Source organism: Mustela erminea, chromosome 1 (genome assembly GCF_009829155.1).
Source record: "Mustela erminea isolate mMusErm1 chromosome 1, mMusErm1.Pri, whole genome shotgun sequence".
NCBI lineage: Eukaryota > Metazoa > Chordata > Mammalia > Carnivora > Mustelidae > Mustela > Mustela erminea.
This window is the reverse complement of record NC_045614.1, coordinates 124216843-124243957: the sequence shown is the minus strand read 5'-3', so window position 1 is coordinate 124243957 and position 27115 is coordinate 124216843. Positions and strand designations below refer to the sequence as shown.

General features: G+C 33.7%; 1 protein-coding gene and 1 pseudogene across 1 annotated transcript in view; one reads left to right on the top strand and one right to left on the bottom strand.

The window, feature by feature from the left end:
• The window catches only part of ECT2 (epithelial cell transforming 2), a 61572-nt gene extending 34751 nt beyond the window's left edge, over positions 1–26821 (top strand). Inside the window, 10 exon segments of the mRNA XM_032341091.1 lie at positions 334–415; positions 6142–6220; positions 6546–6665; positions 9586–9724; positions 11490–11644; positions 22362–22469; positions 23548–23694; positions 25205–25381; positions 25383–25473; positions 26739–26821. Coding sequence (XP_032196982.1) covers positions 334–415; positions 6142–6220; positions 6546–6665; positions 9586–9724; positions 11490–11644; positions 22362–22469; positions 23548–23694; positions 25205–25381; positions 25383–25427 — 1052 coding nt within the window. The 3' untranslated portion in view covers positions 25428–25473; positions 26739–26821.
• Positions 15709–16104, bottom strand: LOC116567629 (annotated as a pseudogene).
• Positions 26822–27115: the final 294 nt, after the last annotated feature.

Below are 27115 nucleotides of genomic sequence, written 5' to 3'. Positions count from 1 at the left end.
TTTATTCTAAAGCTTAAAGAGAGTTAATTTTGGTGTGGGTTTTTTTTTTTTTTTTTAAGATTTTATTTATTTATTTGACAGAGATCACAAGTAGGCAGAGAGGCAGGCAGGGAGAGAGGAGGAAGTAGACTCCCCATGGAACAGAGAGCCTGATGTGGGGCTTGATCCCAGGACCCTGAGATCATGACTGGAACCAAAGTCAGACACTTAACCAATTGAGCCACCCAGGCACTCTAAGATGTACAGTATTTTGAAGTCTTAGATAAAAAAACTACGATTTTTTTTTAACTACTATTTTTCTAATCTTGGGGAAAAAAAAATTTTATATAACAGATCTTAAGAAGCATACAGCTGAAGAAAATCCTGACAAAAGCACTCTAGAAAAAGCTATTGGATCACTAAAGGAAGTAATGACGTAAGTGCACTATTTCAATTTCTTATTGTTTCCTAGATTAAAATGGAATTGTAGAACAGTTAGAATCATAAATGGATTGAAAAATGTCAATAGCAAATTTTTATAAAGTAATGTCTGAATTATTTTTCTAATAGTATAGTTACACATTAAAATGATGAGAGAAGTATTGCGAGAATACATTGATTAACCAAAAACATTTATTTCTTAAGGTATTAAAGTATTATGTATAGAAAGAAACAATGATTTAGAAATATGGTAATGTTATAAACTTACTTCTAGACATGTTCTTTATATACCTCCACTCATAGCATGTTCTTGTCTTCATTTAAACTACTCAGATATAACTAGGAAGTCGACTGTAGTGAAATAAAAAGAAAAGATTTATAATACTTCTTTCATTTTTACTTTTGACTTTTTGTTTCTTACCTTGAATTTAATGGCGTATGAATTGATAGGGTTGGTTGGAGATGTATTAAAAGTATAAACCCTGTGGAACTGACTTGGGTGATTGATTGTTAAACTTAGGCTAATTTCTGTAGGTCTAACTTGGAGACATAGCTCTAATCAGAAATGATCTTTTTTTAAAATGTAAATTCAATTAATTAACATATAGTGTATTATTAGTTTCAGAGGTAGAGTTAATTGATTCATCAGTCTTATATAACACCCAGTGCTCACTACATCACGTGCCCTCCTTAATACCCATCACCCTCACCCCCCTCCTCTCCAGCAACCGTCCGTTTGTTTCCTATGACTTAGAGTCTCTTATGGTTTTCCTCTTTAATTTCATCTTGTTTTATTTTTCCTATCCCTTCCCTCTTTTATGCTCTGTTTTGTTTCTTAAATTCCACATATGAGTGAAATCAAATGATAATTATCTTTCTCTGATTGACTTATTTCCCTTAGCATAATAGCATAATACCCTCTAGTTCCATCCATGTCATTGCAAATGGCAAGATTTCATTTTTTTTGATAGCTGACCAATATTCTATTGTGTGTGTGTGTGTGCATGTATGTGTGCCTGCATATATATACCACATCTTAGGGGTCATGAATTCAAGCCCTATGTTGGGTGTGGAGATTATTTAAAAATAAATAAGCAAATAAACTGAAAAAAAAAAAAAGAAATGATCTTTCTTTTATTTATTTATTTCTTATATTTTACATTTTGATTTTTTTTTTTAAGATTTTATTTATTTGAGAACAAGAGAGCGAGTGAGAGAGTACCAGCAGGGGGAGGGATAAAGGAAGGGAGAAACAGGCTCCCCATTGAGCAGTGAGCCTGATGTGGGACTCCCATCCCAGGATCATGACCTGAGCCAAAGGGAGATGCTTAACCGACTGAGCCACCCAGGCACCACAGAAATTATCTTTCCTGATTATTATAATCAGAAAAGAAAACTATTGCTATTAATTGTTATGCCTCAAGGAGGGTGAGGGCACTTCTACTCTTTGGATTTTGTCATCAACATGTTTAATAGATTTAGTTAAATGACTTCTCAGATTCCTTGAGGTGCTTCTGTGTGAAACAGTTTCTTAAAATACTTGAAAAGGAGCTCTTAGAGATTTTGCTAGCTCTAGAGAGAGGGTCCACCAGTAGAATAATGCTCAAATTAACAATAATAGCTTCTGTTTTTGCTGAAAGGGTTACGGGTGTTTTGTTTTTTGCTTATGTTTATATTTTATATGTCAGCCAGCCAGACTTCATGCTTTTACTTTTTATTTTGACACTAGGAGGATAGTTTTTTTCAACACTTCATGGTTTAACATACTCTGCACATAATTTACCTTGATCCTTTCAACAGACTATGAAGTAGACAGTCAGTGGTAACTTGTCCTCACAAAAGAGAGGACTGAAAGGTTATTATTTGCCCAATCTACTGTTTGGTGTGTAGAGTACTTTACCAGTATTATCATATTATACATAAATATTTGTTATGTTCTATAATGTTCTATATGTTCTATAAACAAAGATTATAGAGTACCTATGTTCTATAAACAAAGATTATAGAGTACCTAAGTAGGGAATAGTCATTTGACCTGTTGTCTCCCTTAGAATAGTATCTATTGGCTGCTTTAGGGATAATGAGCCATACTGATAAGATAGGTGATTAAAGATTTCTTTCATTTTCAACATTATTTAAGCTTTCTGAGAATTTAAGAATCTTTCTAATATATCCCTATCCTGAATGCTGTGCTCATAATAGGTTTTCAGTAAGTGTTGAGTTATAGGAGCTACTATTTTAGTGTTGAATTGTGATGCTGATTTATAAACTTAATACAGTTTCACCACATCTGAGTTCTTGAGACTTCTGAATATTTAGCTTAGGTTTTAAATGCTTATTATGCTTGATTGAAACAACTGTAATTTTTCAGGCCAATTAACTAGTCCTTGCCATTTAAACAAACAAAACCCCCCTAAGATTAGATTCTTACAACATTAGTTACACTTGTTTAACTTATTGTTTTTATTTATTTACATATATTTTTAATTTTTACTTATTTTTGAGAGCAAGAACACAACTCAGGAGAGGGGGAAGGGGCAGAGGGAGAAGCAGACTCACCGCTGAGCAGGGAGGCCGATGCAAACTTGATCCCAGGACCCCAGGATCATGACCTGAGCTGAAGGCAGACGATTAAGCCCCTGAGCCACTCAGATGCCCATACATGCTTAGCTTATACAGATTAATTTGTTATAGGTCTGTGCTTTAGTAGCTTTAGTATGTGTGTGTTTTTTGTTTTTGTTTTTCAAGCTATATTATTAATTTTGGTATGTATACGCTCCCATGGTACCAACACTAACTACCATCAAGATAAGGGACAATTTCTGTCCCCTCCAAAAGTTTACTCATGCCTAGTCCTGCTCATGCCAGGATAACAACTGGTGTTGTTTTTATCAGTATAATTTGCATTTCCTAGAATTTTGCCTAAATAGAATCAGACCAAAAAAAAAATTAGAATCAGACAGTATATTGTCTTTCGTCAGTCTTTCACTCAGCATGATTATTTTGAGAGTAGTCATTGCTCATATCAGTAGTGCATTTGTTGTTTTTGTTTTCCATTGTATGGATGTACCACAACTGATATGTGCTTTCATTTGTTGGTGGACATTTTGATTGTTTCCCCCATCTCTGACTCTTACAAATAAAGCTGGTATGAACATTTGTGAACAGGTCTTTGTATGAATTTATGCTTTCCATTCTCTTGGATAAATATCTAGTGGAAGGAATGAGTAGGTCAACTAGTAGGTATATGTATAACTTTTAAAAAATTACCAAACTGTTTCCAAAGTAGTTGTACTATTTCACATTCCTACCAACAGTATATGGTGAATTTCAGTGGTTCCATGTCCTTACCAATTCTCAGATGTTAGTTGTTTTAATTTGTGGAATTTCAATAGATGTGTATATCCATTGATATCTCTTTGTAATTTTGACTTGTATTTCCTTTAATGACAAATGATGTTGAGCATTTTTTCATGTGATGATTGCCCTGGCCAGAAGCTCTACTGCAATGTTAAACAGAGGTGGTGAGAATGAACATCCTGTTCTTGCCCTATTACTGATTTTAGGGGGAAAGCATTCAGTTTTTCACTACTGAGTATAATGATAGCTTTGGGACTTTTATAGATTGCCTTTATTAGATTGAGGAAGTCCTTATTTACTTCTTGTTTGTTGAGGGTTTTTATCCTGAAAGGACATTGGATTTTGTCAATGCTTTTTCTGTCTATTTAAGTGATCATGTAGTATTTGCCTTTTATTCTCTTGGTGTGGTGTATTACATTTATTGATTTTTGCTTGTTTACTCAAGCTTGTATTTCCTGGAATAGTATATTTTTTTATGTTGCTGGATTTGGTTGGCTAGTATTTCGATGAGGGTTTTGGTGTCTATATTCATATGGGATGTTGGTCTATAGTTTTCTAGTGATGTCTTTTGGCTTTAGTATCAGGCTTATACTGGTTTTAGAGACTACTTTGAAAAGTTACCTTCTTCTGGTTTTTGGAAGAACTTGGGAAGAATTGGTTCCAATTCTTTAGGTGTTTGGTAGAAATCATCAGTGAAGCCATTAGGCTTTAAAAATCACTAATTGAAATTATTGTTACGGATCTATTCAGACTTTTAATTTCTTCTTGAGCAAGTTTCTATAGTTTGTGTCTTTGTAGGATTTGTCTATTACAGCTAAGATATCTAATTTTTGGCGTGTAGTTGTCCATAGTTTTCTCATAATCCCTTTTATTTCTGTAAGGTTGGTAGTGCTATCCCATCTTTTATTCCTGATTTTAGTAATTTGTATCTTCTTTTTTTCTTTTTTCTTGGCCAGTCTAGCTAAAGGATTATCAATATTGTCAATCTTTTAAAGAAGTAAATAATTTTGTTTATTTTTCAGTTATTTTTTGTATTCTCTATTTCAGTAATTTCTATTCTATGATTTCTTTCTTTTTGCTTGCTCTAGATTTACTTTGTTTTTCTCCCCATTGCTCAGAGCGGAGTCTTAAATCAATATAACCTAACATGTTTAGGTTATTGATTTGAAATTGTTTTTTTATTATATGTGCATTTATAGCTATAAATGTATAGGTACTACTTTAGTTGCTTACTGTATGTTTTGTATGTTGTGTTTTTGTCTTCTCCCTAAGGATTTTCTAATTTTCTTATGATTTCTTCTTGACCCATTGGTTATTTAGGAGTGTGCTGTTTAATTCCAGCGTACTCATGAATTTCCAAAATTTCCTTTTATTATTTATGATTTACTCTGTTGTTGTAGGAGGAGATGCTTTGTGTTATTTCGATCCTTTCAGAATTTTTGAGACCTATTTTATGGCCTAACCTGGAAAATGGTCCATATACGCTTGAGAAGAATGTGTATTTTGTTGTTGTTGGGTAGAGTATTTCTATCATTTAGCTTTCGGCCTATTTATATCTTTGATTCGAAAGTGTGTCCTTTAGAGACAGCATTAAATTGGGCTTGCCTTATTTGTCTCCTCTCTCACAGAATTGACTTCCTAGTGTCTTGACAAGCCCTCTTCCCTTTCCTTTCCTTTCCTCTCTTTCTTTTTCAAGAGAGAGAGCACCCTGTGCATGGGGGGGAGGGTGGGCTAGGGGTATGACTGAGGCACAGGGAAAGGGAGAGAGAGAACCCTAAACAGACTCTACACACAGCATGGAGTGGCCCCGGGCTTGATCTCTGGATCCTGAGATCATGACTGAAGCCAAAATCAAGAGTTGGACGCTTAACTGAGCAACCCAGGCACCCAACCCTATTTCTTTATATCTTGATGATTTTTTAGTTGTTTCAGGAAGAAGTTGTATCCTTTCCTTCTTAATTCATCTTACATGGAAGTAGTAGTCTTAGTTTTTGTTTCAATAAAATAATTAGCATATGACTTAGGAATAACCTACATAAAACCTTAACTGAACTTAGACTTAGAACTTCTATTAACCTGAAGTTTGTATGGGTTTATTGTATTTTAGGAAGTATATCGGGGTATAATAAAAAACTAATATAAAAGAAGATAATAAAACACTTTTCTGAAGGATTCTATGGAATTTTTTTTAATATAGTTGGCTACTGTTAGGAAATATCTTAACTGATGCAGTTGTCAAAATTAAGATAGACTCACATGGAAGATGTTTTTTTGTGACATGAGATGTCTTTGAATGCAGTTTTCCAATTTTATTAAGTTTTAAAAGTTGAAGTTTTAAAACTAAACTTTTTAATTTTTCAGCCATATTAACGAGGATAAGAGAAAAACGGAAGCCCAAAAGCAAATTTTTGATGTTGTTTATGAAGTAGATGGCTGCCCAGTAAGTATTCATTTTTGATGAGTGTCAATTTATTTTTTATTATTTAGATTCTGTATTTTAAATATGAACAGAATTTTGGCACCATCTTTTTTTTTCTTTTTATTTTCATTTTTCCTTTTTTTCTTCTTAAAATTTATTTATTCTAGAGGGTGGGAAGGGACTGAGGGAGAGGGAGAGAAAGTTATCTGAAGCAGAGTCCTCACTGAGCACATAGCCCAGTGTGGGGCTCTATATCTCGGGTGCCCAGCACCATTTTCTTTTAAATGGTAACTTTAAAAAGATTACTACCAAGTGACTCTTTTACTAATATTTTCAATCTATACAGGCTAATCTTTTGTCTTCTCACCGAAGCTTAGTCCAGCGAGTTGAAACAATTTCTCTAGGTGAACACCCCTGTGACAGAGGAGAGCAAGTAACTCTCTTTCTCTTCAATGACTGCCTGGAGGTAAATTTGTTCTTAATGTAGTATAATAAACTGCTGATTTATGTGACTTCCCTGAATATTTAAAGCCAAGCTTTGATTGAAGTATCATATACAAGTTAAAGTTAATGTAATCAGTTTTTTAAGACCACTGGTTTAACACTATTAATAGACTGCTTTTAGAGAAGGCCAATACTAGGAAGTACGATAAATTTTCATGACTTAAAATACAAGTCAAAATGAAAAATTTGGTTTATTTTCATGCTAATAAATGCTTAGGTTAAGAATTTTAGGAACTTCTTGTTTCTATGTATGTGTGTTCAAGATCCACAAAATAATTTGAAATTTAAGTAGATTTTTCAAGCGCAGAGGGAGCCTGTATTTTGTTGATGAGTGGGAAAATGTGATTATTTACTACTATGAATTGTGATCCCTGATTTTTGCTTAAAACAACCCATTTTAGGGTGAGTGGTTGGTGTATCAGATGGGGTGCGATGATTTTAATTTTAAATTTCTCCTCTATTCAGGAATTTCCCACATATTAATTCTATGGGCAAATTGAATAATCTTTGTGTGCTTTTCCATCTCTTTTCTTAGTAGTGTATTTTTAAACAACTAAACAGTCTAATGGAAGATATAAAGATGTGTATTTTCCTTTATCTCAGAAAAAAAAATACCTGTGTATTTTGAAAATAAATACTAACCAGAAGACTTTTGATATTTCTGTTATTGGGTAACTTGCTGTTGCTTTCATTGCAGTGATTTGATGGGTTTCCTTTTTCTTTAAAGTCTGTACCTCTTCCTTTTATGCTTTTCTACTTCTCTAGAAGTGCTGCCCTCTTATGTATATTATTATTTCAAGTATAAAATACAAGGGAATTTTAAAGAACCAACCATGTGCAGTTACAGGTATAATAAAATTTCACCAAAACTTGATTTGTGTTAAATGCAGAGTTTTGTTGTAGTGAGGTTAATAAAAAATGATATTTTTATTGGTCAGTAATGTCACAAAAGACAGTGAAAATACTACACATAACTGACCATACCCTGAACTGAAAAAGTCATAAAAAATCATGAGGCAGATAATTTTGAACTACTTGTCACCTCCATGAGGAGAACTTCAGCTTGCATTTGGAGGACAGGGGCTGGGTGAAGTCAATTTCTGAAGTCAATTACTGTACGTAATTGCTCAGTACTTCTATTTATTTACTTCTCTTAAAAGCCTGTTTTAGGTTTTTTCTCATTGACGTGCCCAGGTCAACTGGCTCCATTGTCTGTACTTCTATGCTAATCTATTCTGGGTTTTATCCTCTTAATCTTGACAGAGTTGTGGTTTACTTTAAATTTTTGGTCATATGTCTTCAAATTCCATGAAGTTTTCTATAACTGGCTCATCGAATTACCTGCCACTTTAATTCCTGTCATTGGTTATTCCCTATAGCTTCTGAGTTCATTATGTGATATTCCAGTTTCATATTTCTTTTACCTTCTTAAGTCCACTGACTTTTTGTTCTGTGTATCTCAGCTCTCTCTCTTAGAATCATATTAACCAAAACAACTCTATCCCCAACATTCAAATTAGACTTCAAGATTTATAATTCTAAACTTTTATTCCTTAGCCTGTTTAAAACAAAACAAAACCCTTAGCAAATTTGCTAATATGATAAATGTTCGAAACATTTAAAATGGATAAAGATCTAAATTGACTTTTTTAAAATTTGACAGTTGATGTTTTCCTGAAGCTAAGCTGATAGAGGATTTACAGACATGTTTCCTTTTATATTTTATCTGTGCTTTGAATTTTTACTTTGGTGTGCTAGCATTTGTGTCATCACTATTGGTACTTGTTATTGTTTTTTCTTTTTAAAAAAATGAACTTTAAAATTATTTGCTTATCCAAATTGATTTCAACGTATATTCAGATTTATAGTGGAAATTACTTAAAGTCTTTATTGCTTATTTTTCCTATGTTAATATAAATTTTAATATTTGATAATGTAACATAGATCTATATCCTATTTCTGCTTCAGTGTGAATATGATATTGACTGTCTTTTGCATTTTTAGCCAGACTTTGTCATTCATGATGATGACCAATCTCAATTCATTAATTAACTTACCCTAAATCATTTTGTGTTAATGTCTTTCAGTTGATGATCATGACCTCAAAAATGATGTTCTTCTAAAAAAGCAAAATAGTACACTAGACTTTCATGGAAATGAAAAAAATAAATTTAAAGACCTTAGAAAATTCACAGAAGTCAGTACATTATGAATCACAGGGTTCTTTCTGATTTTATTACTGTCTTCCCCTGAGTTACTTTACCTATCTCTTTCTCTTGCAGGAACTCCTAGTTTAGGTAAAGTTAATCTTAACACAGCACCTTATAATTTGTATCATTTGCATAATGTATTGTTTAGTTAGTTCTTTACTCTGCCTCTTTCTCAATGGTATGTAAATATCATGAGACCCAGAACCATTTCTGTGTTTTTTACTCTTTTGTCTTCAATGCCTTGTACAGGATCTGAGATTGTGAATTCTGCTCTTAAACTAAAATCGATTATCTTTTGAACCTGAGACCAAGATCCAGAGCAACTCTTCCCCTTTCTGAACTCAAGGCTTTTTGTTGAAGATTCCTCTGTCCTTCAAGGCTATTCCCTCTCAAAATGCTTCTAAGTTCTTTCACACCTCTGGGACCTTTTGCATAGATCTTCTTCTTTGGTCTGTTTTCCTGACTTTTAACATTCTTCTCATACATACATGAGCATTTCTTTTACACAACTTCATGCCTGTATGAATTAGTCACATGGTAACTCTGCTTTTTATCACAGAATAATTCTCAAATGACTAATTGTCAAATGGATCTCATGTAAATTTATATGATTATTATCATTTTTATGTATTTGGTCTTTGTTTTCATCATATTATTTTTTTCTATACTCAGATAGCAAGAAAACGACACAAGGTTATTGGCACTTTTAGGAGTCCTCCTGGCCATACCCGACCCCCAGCTTCTCTTAAGCATATTCATCTAATGCCTCTTTCTCAAATTAAGAAGGTACTGGACATAAGAGAAACAGAAGGTATGTTCACTGGATAAACTGTTGGCAGAAAATAATTTTATTCATTGTAGGTTTGATTCAGTCCTTTTGTTTTTGTTTTAAACTGGTAAACTCTCCTTTTATTTTTATTTTTAAAGATTTATTTATTTGAGAGAGAGAGCGCACAAGCGTGTGAGCTGGGGGAGGGGCAGAGAGAAGGGGAGGGAGACAGTCTCAAGCAGACACACCACTGAGCATGGAGCCTGACATGGGTTTGATCTCACAACTTTGAGATCATGACCTGAGTTGAAATCAAGTGTTGGACGCTTAACCAACTGAGCCACCCAGGCACTCCTAAACTGGTAAATTATCTTTAAATACAGTTGGTTAGTTTTTGTAATTTTTCTTAGATATCTATCCCCACTCTTCTCTCGGAACCTACTTTAATATCTTACTTTTCTTAAATGAAAATGCTCTCTCAATCTGTGGGATATCTTCCATCCCTTAAGGGATAAAGTAGTTTTTAAATGGTTCTATGTCAAGATAGTGCCCTAGGGGGACCTAGGTGGCTCTGTGGGTTGGGCCTCTGCCTTCAGCTCAGGTCATTATCCCAGGGTCCTGGGATGGAGCCCCACATCCGGCTCTCTGCTCAGTGGGAAGCCTGCTTTCCCCTCTCTCTGCCTGCCTCTCTGCTTACTTGTGAGCTCTGTCAAATAAATAAATAAAATCTTTAAAAAAAAAAAATGTGAAAGTTAAAGATAGTGCTCTAATCTAGCTCTTACCACAACAAAACTTACTTTTATTTCTTCAGAATCCAAAAGAAATCACCAGTCTATTGCCTGTACTCTGCATCTTATTCCTTCCCTGTCAGCAATGGCTGCATTGCTAGAAATATGTTTAGGATATGGCTGGAAAAGAAGTACTTGAATAAATGCACCCAAAATAACTATGGTAGAATTAACATGGGTCAAATGTGTATTAAGGAGAGTTTCTACTCAAGCTTGATAGTGTTAGGGAGATTCTCTGAAGGCCTGAAATTACCAAAAGTTTATACCTACCAAAACCTGTATCATCTGGTTAGTTGGCATTTAGTGATGTGTGTGTATGACCATATTTTAGATGTTAGACATAATGTTTTTATGGTGTAAGCTGGTTTCATTACTGATCCCGCCCACTAATAATGGAAGACTTTGAAGTTTATGAGAAACAAAGAAAACTTGAACAGCAACTTATATTGTTACCTTGATTTGGTTGTCAGATTCTGGATTTATTAAGGGTTAAAATAGTGCATTTATTTAAATCACCTCCATATTTTTGGATTTGACTTATAGATTATAATTATTTTTAAAATAGGTTCTGTTTTAGCATTTTGGTCCCAAAACATTTTGTAACAGTTTTGATATTTGGATATTTTATTTCTTTGAACTTGATTTAAGTTACCAAATTAATCTTACAATACCATTTTAATTTAAAACTTAAATTTAGGAGTTCTAAGAAATGATATAATCTAATTCAAAAAACTATCTCATAGAAAATACTACTTAATGTCAGTAAATTTCATTGTTGGTTTCTTACATGGTACTTACTATTATAATTCTTACCAGTGTTTCAATGTAGTATGGATGTTCTTTGTCCAGTTAAAAATAGAGGGATAGAATGATCTCCTTGGGGAAAAAAAAAAATAGAGGGATGAAAAGGGTGGAGAAGAGATAACTTTATTGGAATTTATTGCTCTGAGGAAAGCTTGAATAAATCTATCATTTCTAAGGAGTAACACTTAATGTTTATACTTATTCTGGAACCTTAGATTGCCATAATGCTTTTGCCTTGCTTGTGAGGCCACCAACAGAGCGGGCAAATGTGCTGCTCAGTTTCCAGATGACATCAGAGGAACTTCCAAAAGAAAACTGGTTAAAGATGCTGTGTCGACATGTAGCCAATACCATTTGTAAAGCGGACGCTGTAAGTTCTTAAACAACTATTAAAATGAAAGCTTTAACTTCATTGCAATGCATTCAGACTAACCCTGTACCTTTCTGATGACTCGGTGATTATGAATGTAGGAGAGTTCTAGTTTTACATGAATTGAGGAAAACTGGTTTAAAAAGTTGTTTTGGAAAAGATTTTTAAAAATATAGACACACGGACATTTTGAGTCCCTAACTTACAGATAGGTCCTCAAAGCCTAATAGCTTCTGTGCCTTTCTGACTTGTGAGGCTTTTGGGACTTGTTCTGATGTGCCCTGAGATTTTTTTTTTTTTTTTTAAAGATTTTATTTATTTATTTATTTGACAGATAGAGATCACAAGTAGGCAGAGAAGCAGGCAGGCAGAGAGAGGAAGGGAAGCAGAGCAGGCACCCTGCTGAGCAGAGAGCCTGATGTGGGGCTCGATCCCAGGACCCTGGGATCATGACCTGAGCTGAAGGCAGCAGCTTTAACTCACTGAGCCACCCAGGCGCCCCATACCCTGAGTTTTTTATTGGTGCTCTATGACCTGGCTGTTTGTAAAATAGAGGGTATCTTGTTCTAGTCTTTTATCTTATTGAAAGCAATAGATGAGTTGTAGCAAGCTGTTTTTTCTGTTCGGCAAGTTGCCAATCCGGTTTTCTCAGCCCAACCTCTGAAAATCAAATACCATTATGAATATATAATTATCTTACACAGTTTAACATGCAGATACATTAGAAAATCAAATTACTAAAGTTAAATGACTCACAGAAATCAGAGAGCCTGTAGGAGATCTTGGATGAAATCTAGATCCCTTAACAGATAATTTGATTTCTTCATTATATATGGGAGAGACATGTGAAAGACAGGTATAGACCCTTCCGTCCTTGTACAAATGACATAGATAGAGGAGAATGTATTGATAAACAACCCTTTTCAGTACAGTAGCACTATAATGGAAATTTGCCTTGGACATTCCTGTTGGAATGTTATTTTATCATAGTTAAGTCTGACCTTGAAGACTATTGAGGTATAATTTTAGTGGTTTATAGAGTAGATAATATTTGACTAAAACCTCCTACTTAAGTGTTAAGAACAATTAACAGACTTTTTTTTTTAATAAGGAGAAGATTTAAATTTCTTTTTCTTTCTTTTTTTTTTTTTTTTTTTTTTCCGAGAGAGAGAGAGGATGAGAGCACAAGTTGGCAGAGAGGTAGGCTCTCCTCTGATCAGGGAGCCTGATGCAGGACTCGATCCAAGGACCCTAGGATCATGACTGGAGCTGAAGGCAGACACTAATGACTGAGCCATTCAGGCACCCCAGATTTCAGTTTTTGACAGGGAAAACCAAAGAATAAAATCCTGAGATTGACTACTTTGTCGTAATTGTCATTTACAGAACACTTCATCCAGCATGATTTGTTTTGTTTTTGTTTTTTTAATTTCTATGGGCCAACAATATGTTGTTATAAGTAAAAGATTGTTCCACAAAAAGGTTCACAGAAGGCTAGTGCATACAACAGTACTAGCTTGAAAAATGATGGAGACAGCTTTTGTTAGAAAGTTTACAAAATGCTCATTGTTAGGAGGAATTTTTTTTTTTCACAGCTCTCTAAGAATGCATATACAAAATGGATTCTTACAGTATAGTTACTACCTATTATAGAAATTACTCCTACATTTATCATGTCAGACTAGATGGCTTATATAGTTATTTCCAAATTTATAGCCATAATACTGAACTGCTATCAATGGAAAAATTTTCGTAAATTTATTAGCCATAGGATGGCTAGTAATTCTGGAACTAAAATGTAAACAGCTAATGGAAACATTTCATACATTAGCCACAAGATGGCAGCAAATGTTTAACTATGTCCTGATTTATACTTAAATCACAAAATTCTTTCAAGTTGCGAAATTTTGTTACTACGAAATATTTTGTAAATTGAGATATTCTCACTGACTTCAGTTGAGTTCTTTCCCACATTTAAGATACTACATAGAGTAAATTTTAAAAAGCCCCGAGTTGCTATCTTACCATTTGATAACATTTGCCTGTTGAAGATTTCTAAATAAACACACATACACATACACAGTGTAAAAGATAAAATTTTCTTGATTCTTTCAATCAGTAGTTTTTGTCTTTCTATTACAAATTTTGGGTTACCTAAACAATGGGAGCTTGCTTAATTAAGAGTCAAAGTAATACAGCTGTCTTATTCTGTACTGTTTCATTCTTCATGCCCATTTATAAATGACTTAAGAATTTTAAGCTGAAATGAAACCTAATCTAACCTCATTATTTTACCTGTGACATTAAGGCCAAGAATATAAAGCTTACATTAGAATCCAGGTATTCCGATTCTTGGTTAAACCCTTTTGTATAGCTTTTCTCGCCATGGGTATGTTATCCCATTGTCTGTTCATTTAGAATTTAACATTAGAGTTTTAATCTGTTGAGAGTTTTATCTCTCAGAATACTTAGGTTTGTATTTTTGGTCTCTTGCCAGCATGTAGCCTTTAAATGTATGGTCCATACTCTTAAGGTTCATATATTGCCTAAGGCCAGATGGTAGCTTTCTAAAGTCATTGCAGATTTCTAATCTCAAATATCAAAAGTATAATTTATTAACAGGTGGATTTAAACAATGTTATTCTTCCACTACCCCTACTTTGAATAGTTTAGAGGAAGTAATTTGAAAATTAAATGCCCAATGCTGCAGCTCAGTTCTTTTACTACTAATTCTTCAGATTTCTTTAAAAAAATATTATTTTTTAAAAATATTAAGTTTTAATATTTTAGTTAAATCACTACTGGCTACTTTTCAATAGCAATATTCATTCTTAGAAATTCTGTTTACAAGTTTAAGAACTAGCTACATGAATAATAGACTGAAAGTAGAACATGTAAGAATTTGTGCTTCTGAGCCAATGTTATTTATAATGGAGTTATTATGATTTGTACTTAAAATTATTCTGCTGGTTATTAGCCACACATAATAAGTTGCTAATATAAATATTTGTTATTGGTACTATTTTAATTTGGCTAAAGCAGACGTTCTGAGCTGTAAATATGATTATAGAGCTTGAGGAAATCACTGACGCACAAGCTAAGGGGAGGCATTACATTACTAGTTATTTTTTCTTTAGCATCTGTGTTTGAGGACTAGTAGGAGAGGAGAGCTTAAAGAAAAAAGGGTCTGATAACTCACGTGTGTGGGCTCATTAGCTCAAGATGTCAGAAATGCTGGAAAATTTCTTTTGAATTAATACCCATGAATACATTTGTAGCGGAGATTTAATTTCTCCTGAAATTAATATGTCTCTCATTGGTAGAAATCGATGACTACTTTCTTTCTTTCTTTCTTTTTTGAAGATTTTATTTATTTATTTGACAGAGATCACAATTAGGCAGAGAGGCAGGGAGAGAGAAAGAGAGAGAGAGGAGGAAGCAGGCTCCCCGCTGAGCAGAGAGCCCGATGCGGGGCTCCATCCCAGGACCCTGAGATCATGACCTGAGCCAAAGGCAGAGGCCTTAAGCCACTGAACCACCCAGGTGCCCCCAGTTACTACTTTCTAATCTTAAAATTTGCAGATCTGTCTTTAGAACGAGTCTTAGGTACATGTGAATTTGGGGCTTATTGAAGAACTCCTTCCCTTTCTAGCCTTTAATCCTTGAGATATGTTGAAATCATGAAATGTTTTTAGAATTATATTAGTATGTTATTAAAAGTGAGTTTTAGTTCTAGCATAAATTTTATTTTTATTTTGGAAATTTAGAAGAGTAAAGTTTTTTTGGACGATTAATTTAGAGGAATAGAGTAAAGTTTTTATTTGGAGGGACTTTGCTTTTACTGATAATTACTTTTTAAAAAGTCTGGTGTGTGGTTATGCTGTATTTTATTTATTAATTTCTAATATTCGAGAACATTTTATAATATCAGTGGAACTTAATCTTAAGACAAGTTCAGCTTTTTTTACATTTCAGTGTTGGGTACTATAAAAGATAGTAAAAATAATTATGGTCAAAATTATTTCATCAAAACTTTAAATGCTTGATGTTAGTCTTCATACAATTTACTTTTTGACATAAAGTTCTTTGGTTGCAAGAAAGAACATTTAATTTACTTCACTAATAGGAATATCTCTTAAGGTGGGCTGGTGTCTTCTTGGTATTTCTTCTGCTGTTGATTTTTAGCATAGTTGCCTGGAATTGTATAAATGGAGTTGAGTGGAGAGGTACTCATCAGGTTTATAAGAGTACATTAACTGATTACTATGGTAATGAGGTAGATGAGTAGTGCAATTGCCTAGTATTTTTGAGGCCAATTGGTTAAGCCTAAGGAGTTTAGCCAAGATTCAGGTATAAAAAGCTCACACAAGATATAGTATGAAGCCAAGTTGAGAGCTTAAGAAAAGAACAAAGCCATATATCACTCTTTCTGGCAATGGTTATGGTGAATTTCCCACCATTTCCCTGAGGCTTTAGACAGTCTCAGTATCCAATCCTCTGCAGAACTGCATGTCTGAGAAGCATGAGTGGGGACGAGAGAGGAGAACTTGGGGAAAGACCAGGTCACGACAGTACACCCAGGGTAGGTTTTTTCAATATTTGGAATAGAGAGAATGGGAACTGTTAATAAGATAAGACTAGTAGAAGAAAACCTTGGAATAATAAAGAAGAGTTTCTCCTACTTTACATTTTTGTCTGTGATTTGCCCTATTTGCCTTTCTCTGTGTAGAGAACTAAAGGAAGTGTTTCCATCTTTATATCTTAGCAAACAGCTATACGTCTTCTCAGCCGCTAGAGCTACCTAGGTGCTTAGTCTTTCAGGCATTCTGAACCCAGAGCTTCTAGAAATGTAAAAGACCTCCTATCTATGTACCCTAACCAAATTAGAAATAGTTTATTTGTTTGTTGAGAGAAAACAGGAAGCCATCTGGTCTCTTTTCAGTTCAAAATTTGTTATTATATGCTTAATAGTTAAGATAGCAATAGGAAAATATGTCTTTTCTTTATTAGCAACTGCTTAGGGATTTCGTTTTATATTCATATTGTGAATTTTACTCTGTAATTTAAATGGAAAAATAATATTTGCACATAAGAAAAAATCAAATGGACGGAAGTATACACCAGTAAAACATATGCACCTGTTCCACTAGTCTTTTTTTCAGCAGTGCAACTTTTGACAGTTTCATCTGTCTTTCCAGAAAAAAAGAGTGTAGACACATCAATTTCTGGTTAGATGTATTCTTAGGTAATTTTCTATCTATAATTCTATTCATAAATGAGATCTTTTAGCTAAATTGTTTTCTAGTTGTTTTGTATGTAAGTTAATGTTTGATATGGATGTTAGTTTTGTAGCTAGTCACTTTTATTAAATTAATTCTCCTATAGCTTCTAATTGTGTCCCACCTAATTCTATTGGACCTTTCAGTGTTTAATTTTTTTCAAGATTTATTTATTTGAGAGAGAGAGCGCGTGCGCATGAGCAGGAGGAGCAGAGAGAGAGGGAAAGACGATCTTAAGCAGACTCCATCCTGAGCGTGGAGCCCATTGTGGGGCTCAATCTCACAACTATGAGATCATGACCTGAGCCCAAAACTGAGAGTCTGACACTTAACTGACTTCACCACCCAGGCATCCCTTAAGTGTTTAATTTTTTAAAAATGTCTTGGGTTGACCAATTTAGAGTGAACATTGGTGAATTACTTTGAATTTTGAAAACAAAACATCATGAAGGAGGAGATATTTGTGTCAAAACATCCCTTTTCTGAATTTCCTTTTGTATCTAGGAACATAAAAAACTTCTAGCAAATAGGTTTTTAATATATATTTGTTTATTGAATGAAAGCCAGTTTGAAATGAAATCATATGAAACTAAAATTGAAAATGAAATGAGAACAAAATCAAATTCATAATACTAAAGTTACAGCTGTGCTTAGTTATGGTATCATATGTACAGCAATGAAGGAAATGTGATCCTTTTATTATAAGATGTAGGAAATCTTAATGCAGAATCTTACAGGTGTATGTGAATGGGGATAAGGAAGACTCAGGGGTAGGCAGAGCTTGAATCACAATCCTGACTGCTTTGTTTCTCATAAATACATATATATTAATAGTTTTTATTTTATTTTTTTTTAAAGACTTATTTATTTTAGAGAGCGAGCTCATGAGAGAGCATAGCATGGCAGTTGGCTGGAGGGGGGCAGGAGCAGAGGGAGAGAGAGTCCTCAGCAGATTCCCCGCTGAGCGTGGAGCCCAACACAGGGCTCTATTTCATGATCCTGAGATCATGACCTGAGCCAAAACCAAGAGTTGAGGCTTAACCGACTGTGCCATCCAGGTGCCCCTCAGTAGTTTTTCTCTATGTTGGCAGTAACCAACTAGAAAGTATAGGAAAGGAAGACCCCTCTTTCTAATAAAACTTGGTATAAATTTAGGAATAGCCTTGTAAGAGATAAATGAAAGTTTTCTATTTTAAGGAAACTATATAATACTTTGCAGAGAAATCTATAATGTTCCTGAATGAGAATGCTGCAATTCATTGTAGTTCTTATAAAATCCTACAGGAAATTTCTGGATTTTGACAGAATGACTCCAAAGATAATTTTTAAAGAAAAAGCAATTATAAAAAAAGTAAAGAACTGTACTTCTTTTATGAGATACTACATTTTTAAAGTTACAATGATAAGTACATTACTGCACAATGAAAAGGATAAATGTCCGTGAAATAAGACTTTACACATGATAAATATAGTACTTTAACAATTTAATAAGATTGTTAATATATGGTGCTACGATAGTTGGTTAAATACGTAGGGAAGATTAGATATATATCCTAACCTCATATCGACATAAGTATGTAGGTAGAGTCGTGAGTTAAAAGTGAAACCATTTAAAAAACTTGTAAGAAAATGTAGTTGTAGGTGGTGAATGTTGAATCTTGTTTTGCTTTCTTTGATGTTGAGTTTTAGGCATTCTCTATATATTCTGGATATTAATCCCTTCTCAGATACGTCAGTTATATGATGTATATTTTCTCCTGTTCTGTTGGATTGCCACCTACTTAGTTGATAGAGTCTTTTGTACAACGTTTACCAATTTTTATTAAATCTCTTTTTTTTTTTTTTTTTTTTGTTGCCTCTGCCTGTGGTGTTATCTCCAAGATAGTACTGTTAAATCTAGTATCTTGAAGGTTTTGACCTATGTATTCTTATCTTCTAAGAGTTTTATAGTGTTAGTTCTTATATTTAGATCTTTGATCTATTTTGAATTAATTTTTGTGTGTGATATAAGGTAAGGATCCAGCTTTATTCTTTTGCCTCTGGATATCTAGTTTTCCCAGCATCTTTGTTGAAAAGGCTGTCCTTTTCCTATTGAATAATCTTAATGCCCTTGTCAAATCACTTGACCATATTATATGAGGGTTTATTTCTAGGCTCTCCATTCTGTTTCATTCCTTTCTATTCTATATCTTAATGCCAATACAGTACTATTTTGATTATAGTAGTCTTCTTTTTTTTAAGATTTATTTATTTTAGAGAGAGAGAAGAGAGTGGGGTGTAGGTAGAGGGGCAGGAATTCTCCAGCAACTCTCTGCTGAGGGAGGAGCCTGGCATAGGGCTCAATCCCGTGACCCCAAGATCGGGACCTGAATTGAAATCAAGCGTCAGATGCTCAACCAACTGAGCCACCCAGGCACCCTTTAGTAGCAGGTTTTTATTTATTTATTTATTTATTTATTTAAATATTTTATTTATTTGACAGAGAGAAATCATAACGAGGCAGAGAGTCAGGCAGAGAGAGAGGAAGAAGCAGGCTCCCCGCTGAGTCGAGAGCCCGATGCGGGGCTTGATCCCAGGACCCTGGGATCATGACCTGAGCTGAAGGCAGAGGCTTTTACCCACTGAGCCACCCAGGCGCCCCAGTAGTAGGTTTTTAAACCAAGAAGATTGAGACCGCCAGCTTTGTGCCTTTTTCCCAGGATTGTCTTCACTATTTGGGGCCCCTTGTGATTGCATATGAACTTTGGCATGAAAATTTTTTTTTCTTTGCCAAAAAGTCGCTGGGATTTTGATAAGGATTTTATCAAATCTGTAGATTGCTTTGGGTAGTACTGACATGTTAATATTAAATCTTCCAATTCAAGAACACAGGATATTTTTCCAGTTATTCATGTATTTTTTAATTCCTTTCAGCAACAACATTTTGTAGTTTACAATGTATGTCTTTCATCTCTTTGATTAAGTTTATTCCTAAGTATTTTATTTTTTTCTGATGTGATATTTCTGAAGGAGAAGAAAGTAGAGGCATTTTGTGTTAGAAAATAACGAAATGATAAAATTAATTCTCTTATAATCAGAAGAGACTTTTATCATCTGTTCATTAATAGTAATTCCTTTGAGTATATAATGATATGGAAAACCATAATATACAGCTAATTGAAAAATATAAGATATAAAACTGAATAGAACCACTCCAATTTTGTTAAAATAAAACATTTTTGCATATAAAAATATATGTAAGAAGTGTGTGTAAATGTAAATAACAAATGACACTTAATTTGTTATTTTAATAGCAAATGACACTTGGTGGGTGTGGAGGCCAAGAAAAACAAATAGTTAACTTGCAGAGATCACAATCCTGCAAGACAGGAGTCTCCCTTGGTTTACAAATGTCCTAGAGATTTACAAGTAACTCAGTTCCTCAAGCCCTAACATCACCCTCCTCTCCATAAAACTGAAGGAGGCTGAGGCTGAAGAAAATGGAAACAAAGTTAAACCTAAATCTCACTAACAAGAACACTTGATAGGAGAAATGTGACATTCCACCAGGAAACTCCCAATTGTTGTCATGTTCGTGCCTCTTCAGAGGGAGAACGGCCTTGACTTGATAATAACCAGGACTTCAATATCCTGACAGTCTTCTTTACCCTGATAGCCCTTCTGAACATCCCCTTTGTCCTCAGCTACTGCTGAGCCAGCAGTCGTGGCCCAATTATCTACTGCCAAGTCCACCCCGACTCTGTCTTTAAATTCTGACTGTAATCCAGTGCGGGGTCCAAGTCCCTACTCCACTGTACCGGGTATACTTGGGCCCAAGCTTAAGCTTGTTAAATAAACCCTCGTGTGATTGCATCGGTGTTGGCTCCTTGGTGGTCTCTCAGACATGAAAACTTGGGCATAACAGTGGGTAATTTTCTTATTTTTAAATTTTTCTTTGAAATTTTCTATAATGAATTATTATTTTTTTATACTCAGGAAAAATATTAATAGCATTTTAAAAAGTTACTGATGGGGGCGCCTGGGTGGCTCAGTGGGTTAAAGCCTCTGCCTTCAGCTCAGGTCATGATCCCAGGGTTCTGGGATCGAGTCCCGCATCAGGCTCTCTGCTCAGCGGGGAGCCTGCTTCCCCCTCTCTCTGTCTCTGCCTGCCTCTCTGCCCACTTGTGATCTGTCTGTCAAATAAATAAATTAAAAAAAAAAAATAAAAAAATAATAAATAAAAAGTTACTGATGATTGCAAATAATATTACCTCTTCAGAATTAGATAAGTGACAGTCTTAGCAAATGGACAAAGTGGAAAGAGAGGGTCTGGAATAGGCATGATGAATTTGCTTGTTTTAAGAAGCTTTGGCAAAATCAAGCCTGTCTATTGGATGTCAATGGTAGAGAGCCAAAACAAGCAAACTGTAGAGTATGATTTTTAAGACTATTATTTGCAAGGGGGTTTAACATTTTATTTCAAAGAACTACTGTGCATTGTCTTGTTTCATAATTCCTGTGGATTAAATATGCAGATATTTTCTACATTTTGCATTTGAGAACATTTTCAGAAAAACCAATATTCACAAGGTTGTATTAAATTCTCTCTAGCCACAGAATGACAGTGGTGGAGGATAGTCTCAATAGTGCTAGACTAGCGGGGAAACTTGATTCATGGCCTAGATTTATAAATTTAAAGTGCAAATCGGTTATAGGAGTATGCAAAAATATTTTGTCTCCCCTGCTTTCTTCAAAAAACCCAAATGAAATTTGAGCAAGTGATATTTTGGATTACTTGAAAATTAGTTGTCTCATTTAAGGTTAATTTTGATCAGTGTTCTTGGCCTATATGAACTCTTTGACTCCTTTTAGAATGTAACATAAACTATAAACCTACTCCTCAGAAAACTGACCTTTGCATTTATGAACACACAGAATTCTGCACAGGATTTCAGGGAGGTTACCTACCTCCTGTTTCTATCCATTAGCACTCCTAGGATCACAGATTCAGAACCTCCAATTTGGAATCCATCTAGATGTTGGCTGAGGAAGAAAGGAAAAAGGAAAAAGTCTAAGTTTTAATTTGAGATAATCTCAAGGAAATTGTTTCTTGATGTTCGTTTTATAGCAGACTTTATACTGAAGCATTATGTCCACTAAGGTTCTAACTTGTTGGTTTTAAGGTTGTTAAAAAGATTTTGTATTGAGTTCTTGTTTCAGTTGCTTTGGTGTCCATAGTCCTTGGAATGTATTTTTCACTTAGTGAATGCTAATTTTTTACTCTCCTTAAATTAGTACACTTAAGAGTTGAAATTATGTCAAGCATATAAAAAGCCCAAGTAGCTTCGTTTGTATATACTCCCATGTGCTTAGAGCCTTGATTTTAGAAACAGTTGTGTATTTTTATTTTGTTTTACTTATTTATTTTAAAATAATAAAAAGGGTTATTTTTTCAACAGGAGAATCTTATGTATAGTGCTGATCCAGAATCCTTTGAAGTAAATACTAAAGATATGGACAGTACATTGAGTAGAGCATCTAGAGCAATTAAAAAGACTTCAAAAAAGGTGAATCTTAGCTTATTATTTAACGTATCTCCAAAATGTATTTTTCAGAGTATACTAAAATAATATTGCCATAAATACCAGTATAAGGATAGTCTAACAGAGCTGTTTTCTTGGTTCTAGGAAATGGCGCATAGAGATAATAGTTTTAGTTCAGCAAATTCTTTTGCTCAGTAATTATAACAACTTGTTATCCCTCCCATTCTTGTTACAGTGATGCTTCTATGCACCATGCTTCACTATAAATGTACTGGTGATCGTTTAGATGTAGATATGTGTACATTCATCTTAAATATTGCCTCAGATATTTTTTGGCAGTGGGCACTGACAGAATCAGGAGACCTGGGATCTATTCTTGACCATAAGTATGTTTTAGTTTCCTAATGATGAAGATCACTTCCCTTCTTAACCTATTAGAGTTGAGGACTATGTAAGAATGTTGGCAGTGGGGTATTTATTTATTCATTCATTTAAAGTGGGCTCCAAGCCTAGCATGGATCCCAATATGGGGCTTGAACTCACTACCCTGAGGCAAAATCAAGTCAGATACTGACTGAGCCACCCAGACGCTCCATGTAACGGGACATCTTAAAAGTAGAACTAGAATTTTAATAGTTCGAGCAAAATTTGCAGTCATGATCTACAATTTTTTGTTATTGTTTTCTTTGTTTTTGAGGGGAGGCCTTCTACTTTATTTAACCATCTTTGTATCTCCCAGCGTTTAATGTATACTAATAAACATGTTGAATAATGTCAAATGAGCTCTTTCACTTTTTTAATAAATAACTTGAGGTTCAAGTGGCCTTGGACTAAAGATTTCACAACCAAATTTTAGCAGAATCCGATAAAAACCCAGGTTTCTAATTTCCCAGGTCTTTGGGCTGTAGTGCTTTATGAGTGCATGGTGGAATAGTCTGCAATATAGTACTTCATCTTCTCCCACAGTTTTGTCCAAAGAAATTCTAATTCTGCCGTATACCATTTGTAGAAAAACGTCACGTATATTTGGCATTGTTTATATTCTCATCAGTTGTATTAGATTTATCTATGCTTAATTAATTGTGACTCCTTTTATCTCTAGGTTACAAGAGCATTTTCTTTTTCAAAAACTCCAAAAAGAGCTCTGCGAAGGGCCCTTATGACATCCCAAAGCTCAGTGGAGGGAAGAAGTCCTTCCAGCAATGACAAGCATGTAATGAGTCGTCTGTCTAGCACATCATCATTAGCAGTAAGTGGCTTTGATCTAATGGGCTAAAGACTTACTCGTATTTATGGAGTTGGTATGGAATTTGTGAACTTTTTGAAGATGGAAGTCTTAATAAGTCTCTTTTTTTAAAATCTCTAAACTTTTAGCCTCTTTATTGGGTAAAGGTAACTGAGAGAAACTTCATTTAATGAACTAGAGACATACTTAGTGTATAATTTGATATGAAATTTTATTGGGATTGAGATACATTCAAAAATCTAAGAAAAGGAACATGTTTTATTTAGGCCCCTCACTTTAGTGTAAATAATAAAATGGTTCTGTTTATGGAGATTGGCTCCAAGAATATAGTGGAGATTGAGGTTTTTTGTTTTTTGTTTTTAAACTATTTCTCTGATGAGTAGAATATAATGAGGGTGATATGGATTCTAAATTCATATGTGGAGGATGATATAGTTCTAAATTTTTTAATGTTTTAAATATTTTTAAATGTTTTCTGAATAATTCAAATTCCTAGTGATGTCAGAATTATTAGATAATTAATATTAGGGACATTTCTAACATTTATCACTGTCACTAACTATGTGAGTGATGTATCTCTATCTGTTCTTTATAAAATTATTATTGATCTAATCTACTAAGGTTAAGAAAAGCAAGTGACTCTTACTTCTTAGTTGTGTTTCCTTCAGCAAGTTTCTTATTCTCTTATCTTCATTTTTGCAGCTGAGGAGAAAAGAGGTTAAAAGTACTTAACCATATAGGGTTAAGTATAAGGACTAAACACACACACACACACACACACACACACACACACACACACAATGTGATTATCTAATGAGAAACAGTTTGAATAGTGGTTATCAACATGAACTCTGGAACTCACATGTTCAAATCCTGGCTCTGCTATTTGCTAGCTATATGACTTTTGGCAAGTTATTAAAGATCTCTCTGTTTCAATTTCACTATCAGTTAGATGAATTTAAGGTAGTAGTTGTAAGGATTAAATAAGTTTATATATGCAAATTGCTTTGAATAGTTCCTGGCACATAGTGAATGGCCTACTGTTTTCTGAATGGTTACCTTTTATTATATGAAATTTATAGATAAGGTACTTCATACACAAGAATTCTTTTTTTTTTTTTTTTTTTGTAAAGCCAGTTCAGTCTCTAACTCAGAGACTTACAGTTTAACCTATGAGTATGTTTACACAAATTTTGGAGGAAGGTCAACCTTCTAGTGGGAGGGAAGTTATGCTTGATAATATAAATATATGCAAAGAAATTTGATAAAATGAATTAAAGTGGACAAAATACAGTTAGGCCAAAGTACTGCCCCTTCTTTATATCTGCATCTATATAACTGTAGCTATTATAAGCATTGCTTTTCAAATGAATGTAATTGGATTTTACAGGAAATTTTTAGAAAATTATTTATGGTTTTGTCACTTTTCTGTAGATAATATAAATAAGAAGTACTTAAAATATCTTTAAGACATTCATGTCCTCTTCTCAATTGCTTATTTCTGTTCTAACAGATTGTCCATTCTGTTTCCACAAGCAATATAATTGGATTTACTAAATATGTTTATGTACAGCGCTCAAACTCTACTGGTGGGCGCTCTCAAAACTCCTGGTTTCGATCTGTCCGTCATTCTGCCTCACGAGCTAGTTTTTCAGAGATACTAGAAGGAAGTATTGATTTTTCAAATTTCAAAAAAAGTCCTATCCAAGTCATCTTTGACATTTGTGAAGAATTAGGAGATATGCCAAGCAATAATGGAAACAAGCCTCGTGAAAATTTAATGTGAGCTTATTAGCTATTTGAAATTTATATTTGTGAAAAAAGAAAGTATTCTTTCTTCACTGAATCATTATTAGGTGGGTGGGTACTTCTGAATTCACAACTTTATAACTGCTTCGAATTCATAACAATTTAAGCTTAATAGAGATTCCTTGTGTATTGGCACATAAAAATTTTTTTGCTAGGTAATTTACTCTTACGTCCAGAAAAAAATCAATCCCCTTAGAAATTTTCCAATTTATGAAAATGATCATTTTACAAGAATAGTAATAATTTTGATGTAAAGTAGATTTTTATTCCAAATCTAATTCTTAATCTTAGATTTATGACATTTATATAAAATTCATGCTTTTTAATATGGCAAATCATAAACGTTTCCCTTGAAGAAAATGTAAGCTTTTATACTATCTACTTAAATCATCTTTGTTATCACCTGAATGGTAATTCTTTACCAACCTAGCTCTTTAAATACTACATTTTACTACCTTGTTGATGAGAATTTACAGCCAGCTACCTTGTTGGCTCTAACTTTAGTTATAGTTAGACATTCATGTATGTTAAAATAAAGCAGTAGTTTTCTTTTATAATTCATTTTGTTTTATACCTGCTCTGAAGTTTTTGGTGTTCTTGTACGTGTTCCTTTGTTATTATTGAAAATTCTTATGATGTTTAACTTTGACCTCTGAAACAATAAATTTAGATAGCTTAGTAACTTAATAATCTATTATCAGAAGTGCTGCTATTTTGCTCAGTTTTTATATGGAGCAAAATTATATACCTACACCTATGTATGGATTATACACATAATACAAAAACTGTAGGAATGTATGACCTTTAATTTTAGAGAATTATTTTTCATGAAGTAATTTCACTCCTCTTAATTTTGCTTTATGATTAAGAAGAAACCACTAGGGTTTGTCTTTTTACCTCAAAAATTTACTGATTTATAGTTTTCTCAAAGAACCTAAAACAGTCTTTAATGTCACACCGAAATACCCTATTAGCAGTAAACCAGTTGAGTTAATATGTAGTTAACTAGCCTGTTCATTTGTTTTTTGTTTTCGAAATGCTAAAACAGTTTTAATTATGTTTTCTTCCTATCCCCCTTCCCCTAATTTAAATTATTTTATTTATTTAAAGAGTTTAGAATTTTGGATGTTTTAAAATTAATTGTGTTAATTTTTAAACTAATATGCATCATGCTAAACTATGTTATAATTTTTTAAAAGAAAAATGTAAATATAAAAATATTTGTCTTGTCTTTACAGGGTATCCCATCTCCCTCCCTTGTCAGCCTGCCTTCCTTCTTTGAAAGAAGAAGTCATACTTTAAGCAGATCTACAACTCATTTGATATGAAGCTTAAAAAATGTTAATTTATAGCAACTTATAAACACTTCATACTCAAGAAACTGACTTAAATGGTACTTGTCATAAGCACTTGGTGAAAGCTGGAAAGAATATATAGGTAACACTAAAACTATGTCATTTGATTTTCTTCTTGAAAGAGTAAGATTAACCTCTTACATATTTTGAGTTAATTCATGTAAAAAATTATATTGATTTTGATGTAATTTTTCTCTTTGCTTGAATCTTTCATTTGAAGACCAATAATTTAAGTTATTCATGATATTAGTAGCTTTGCA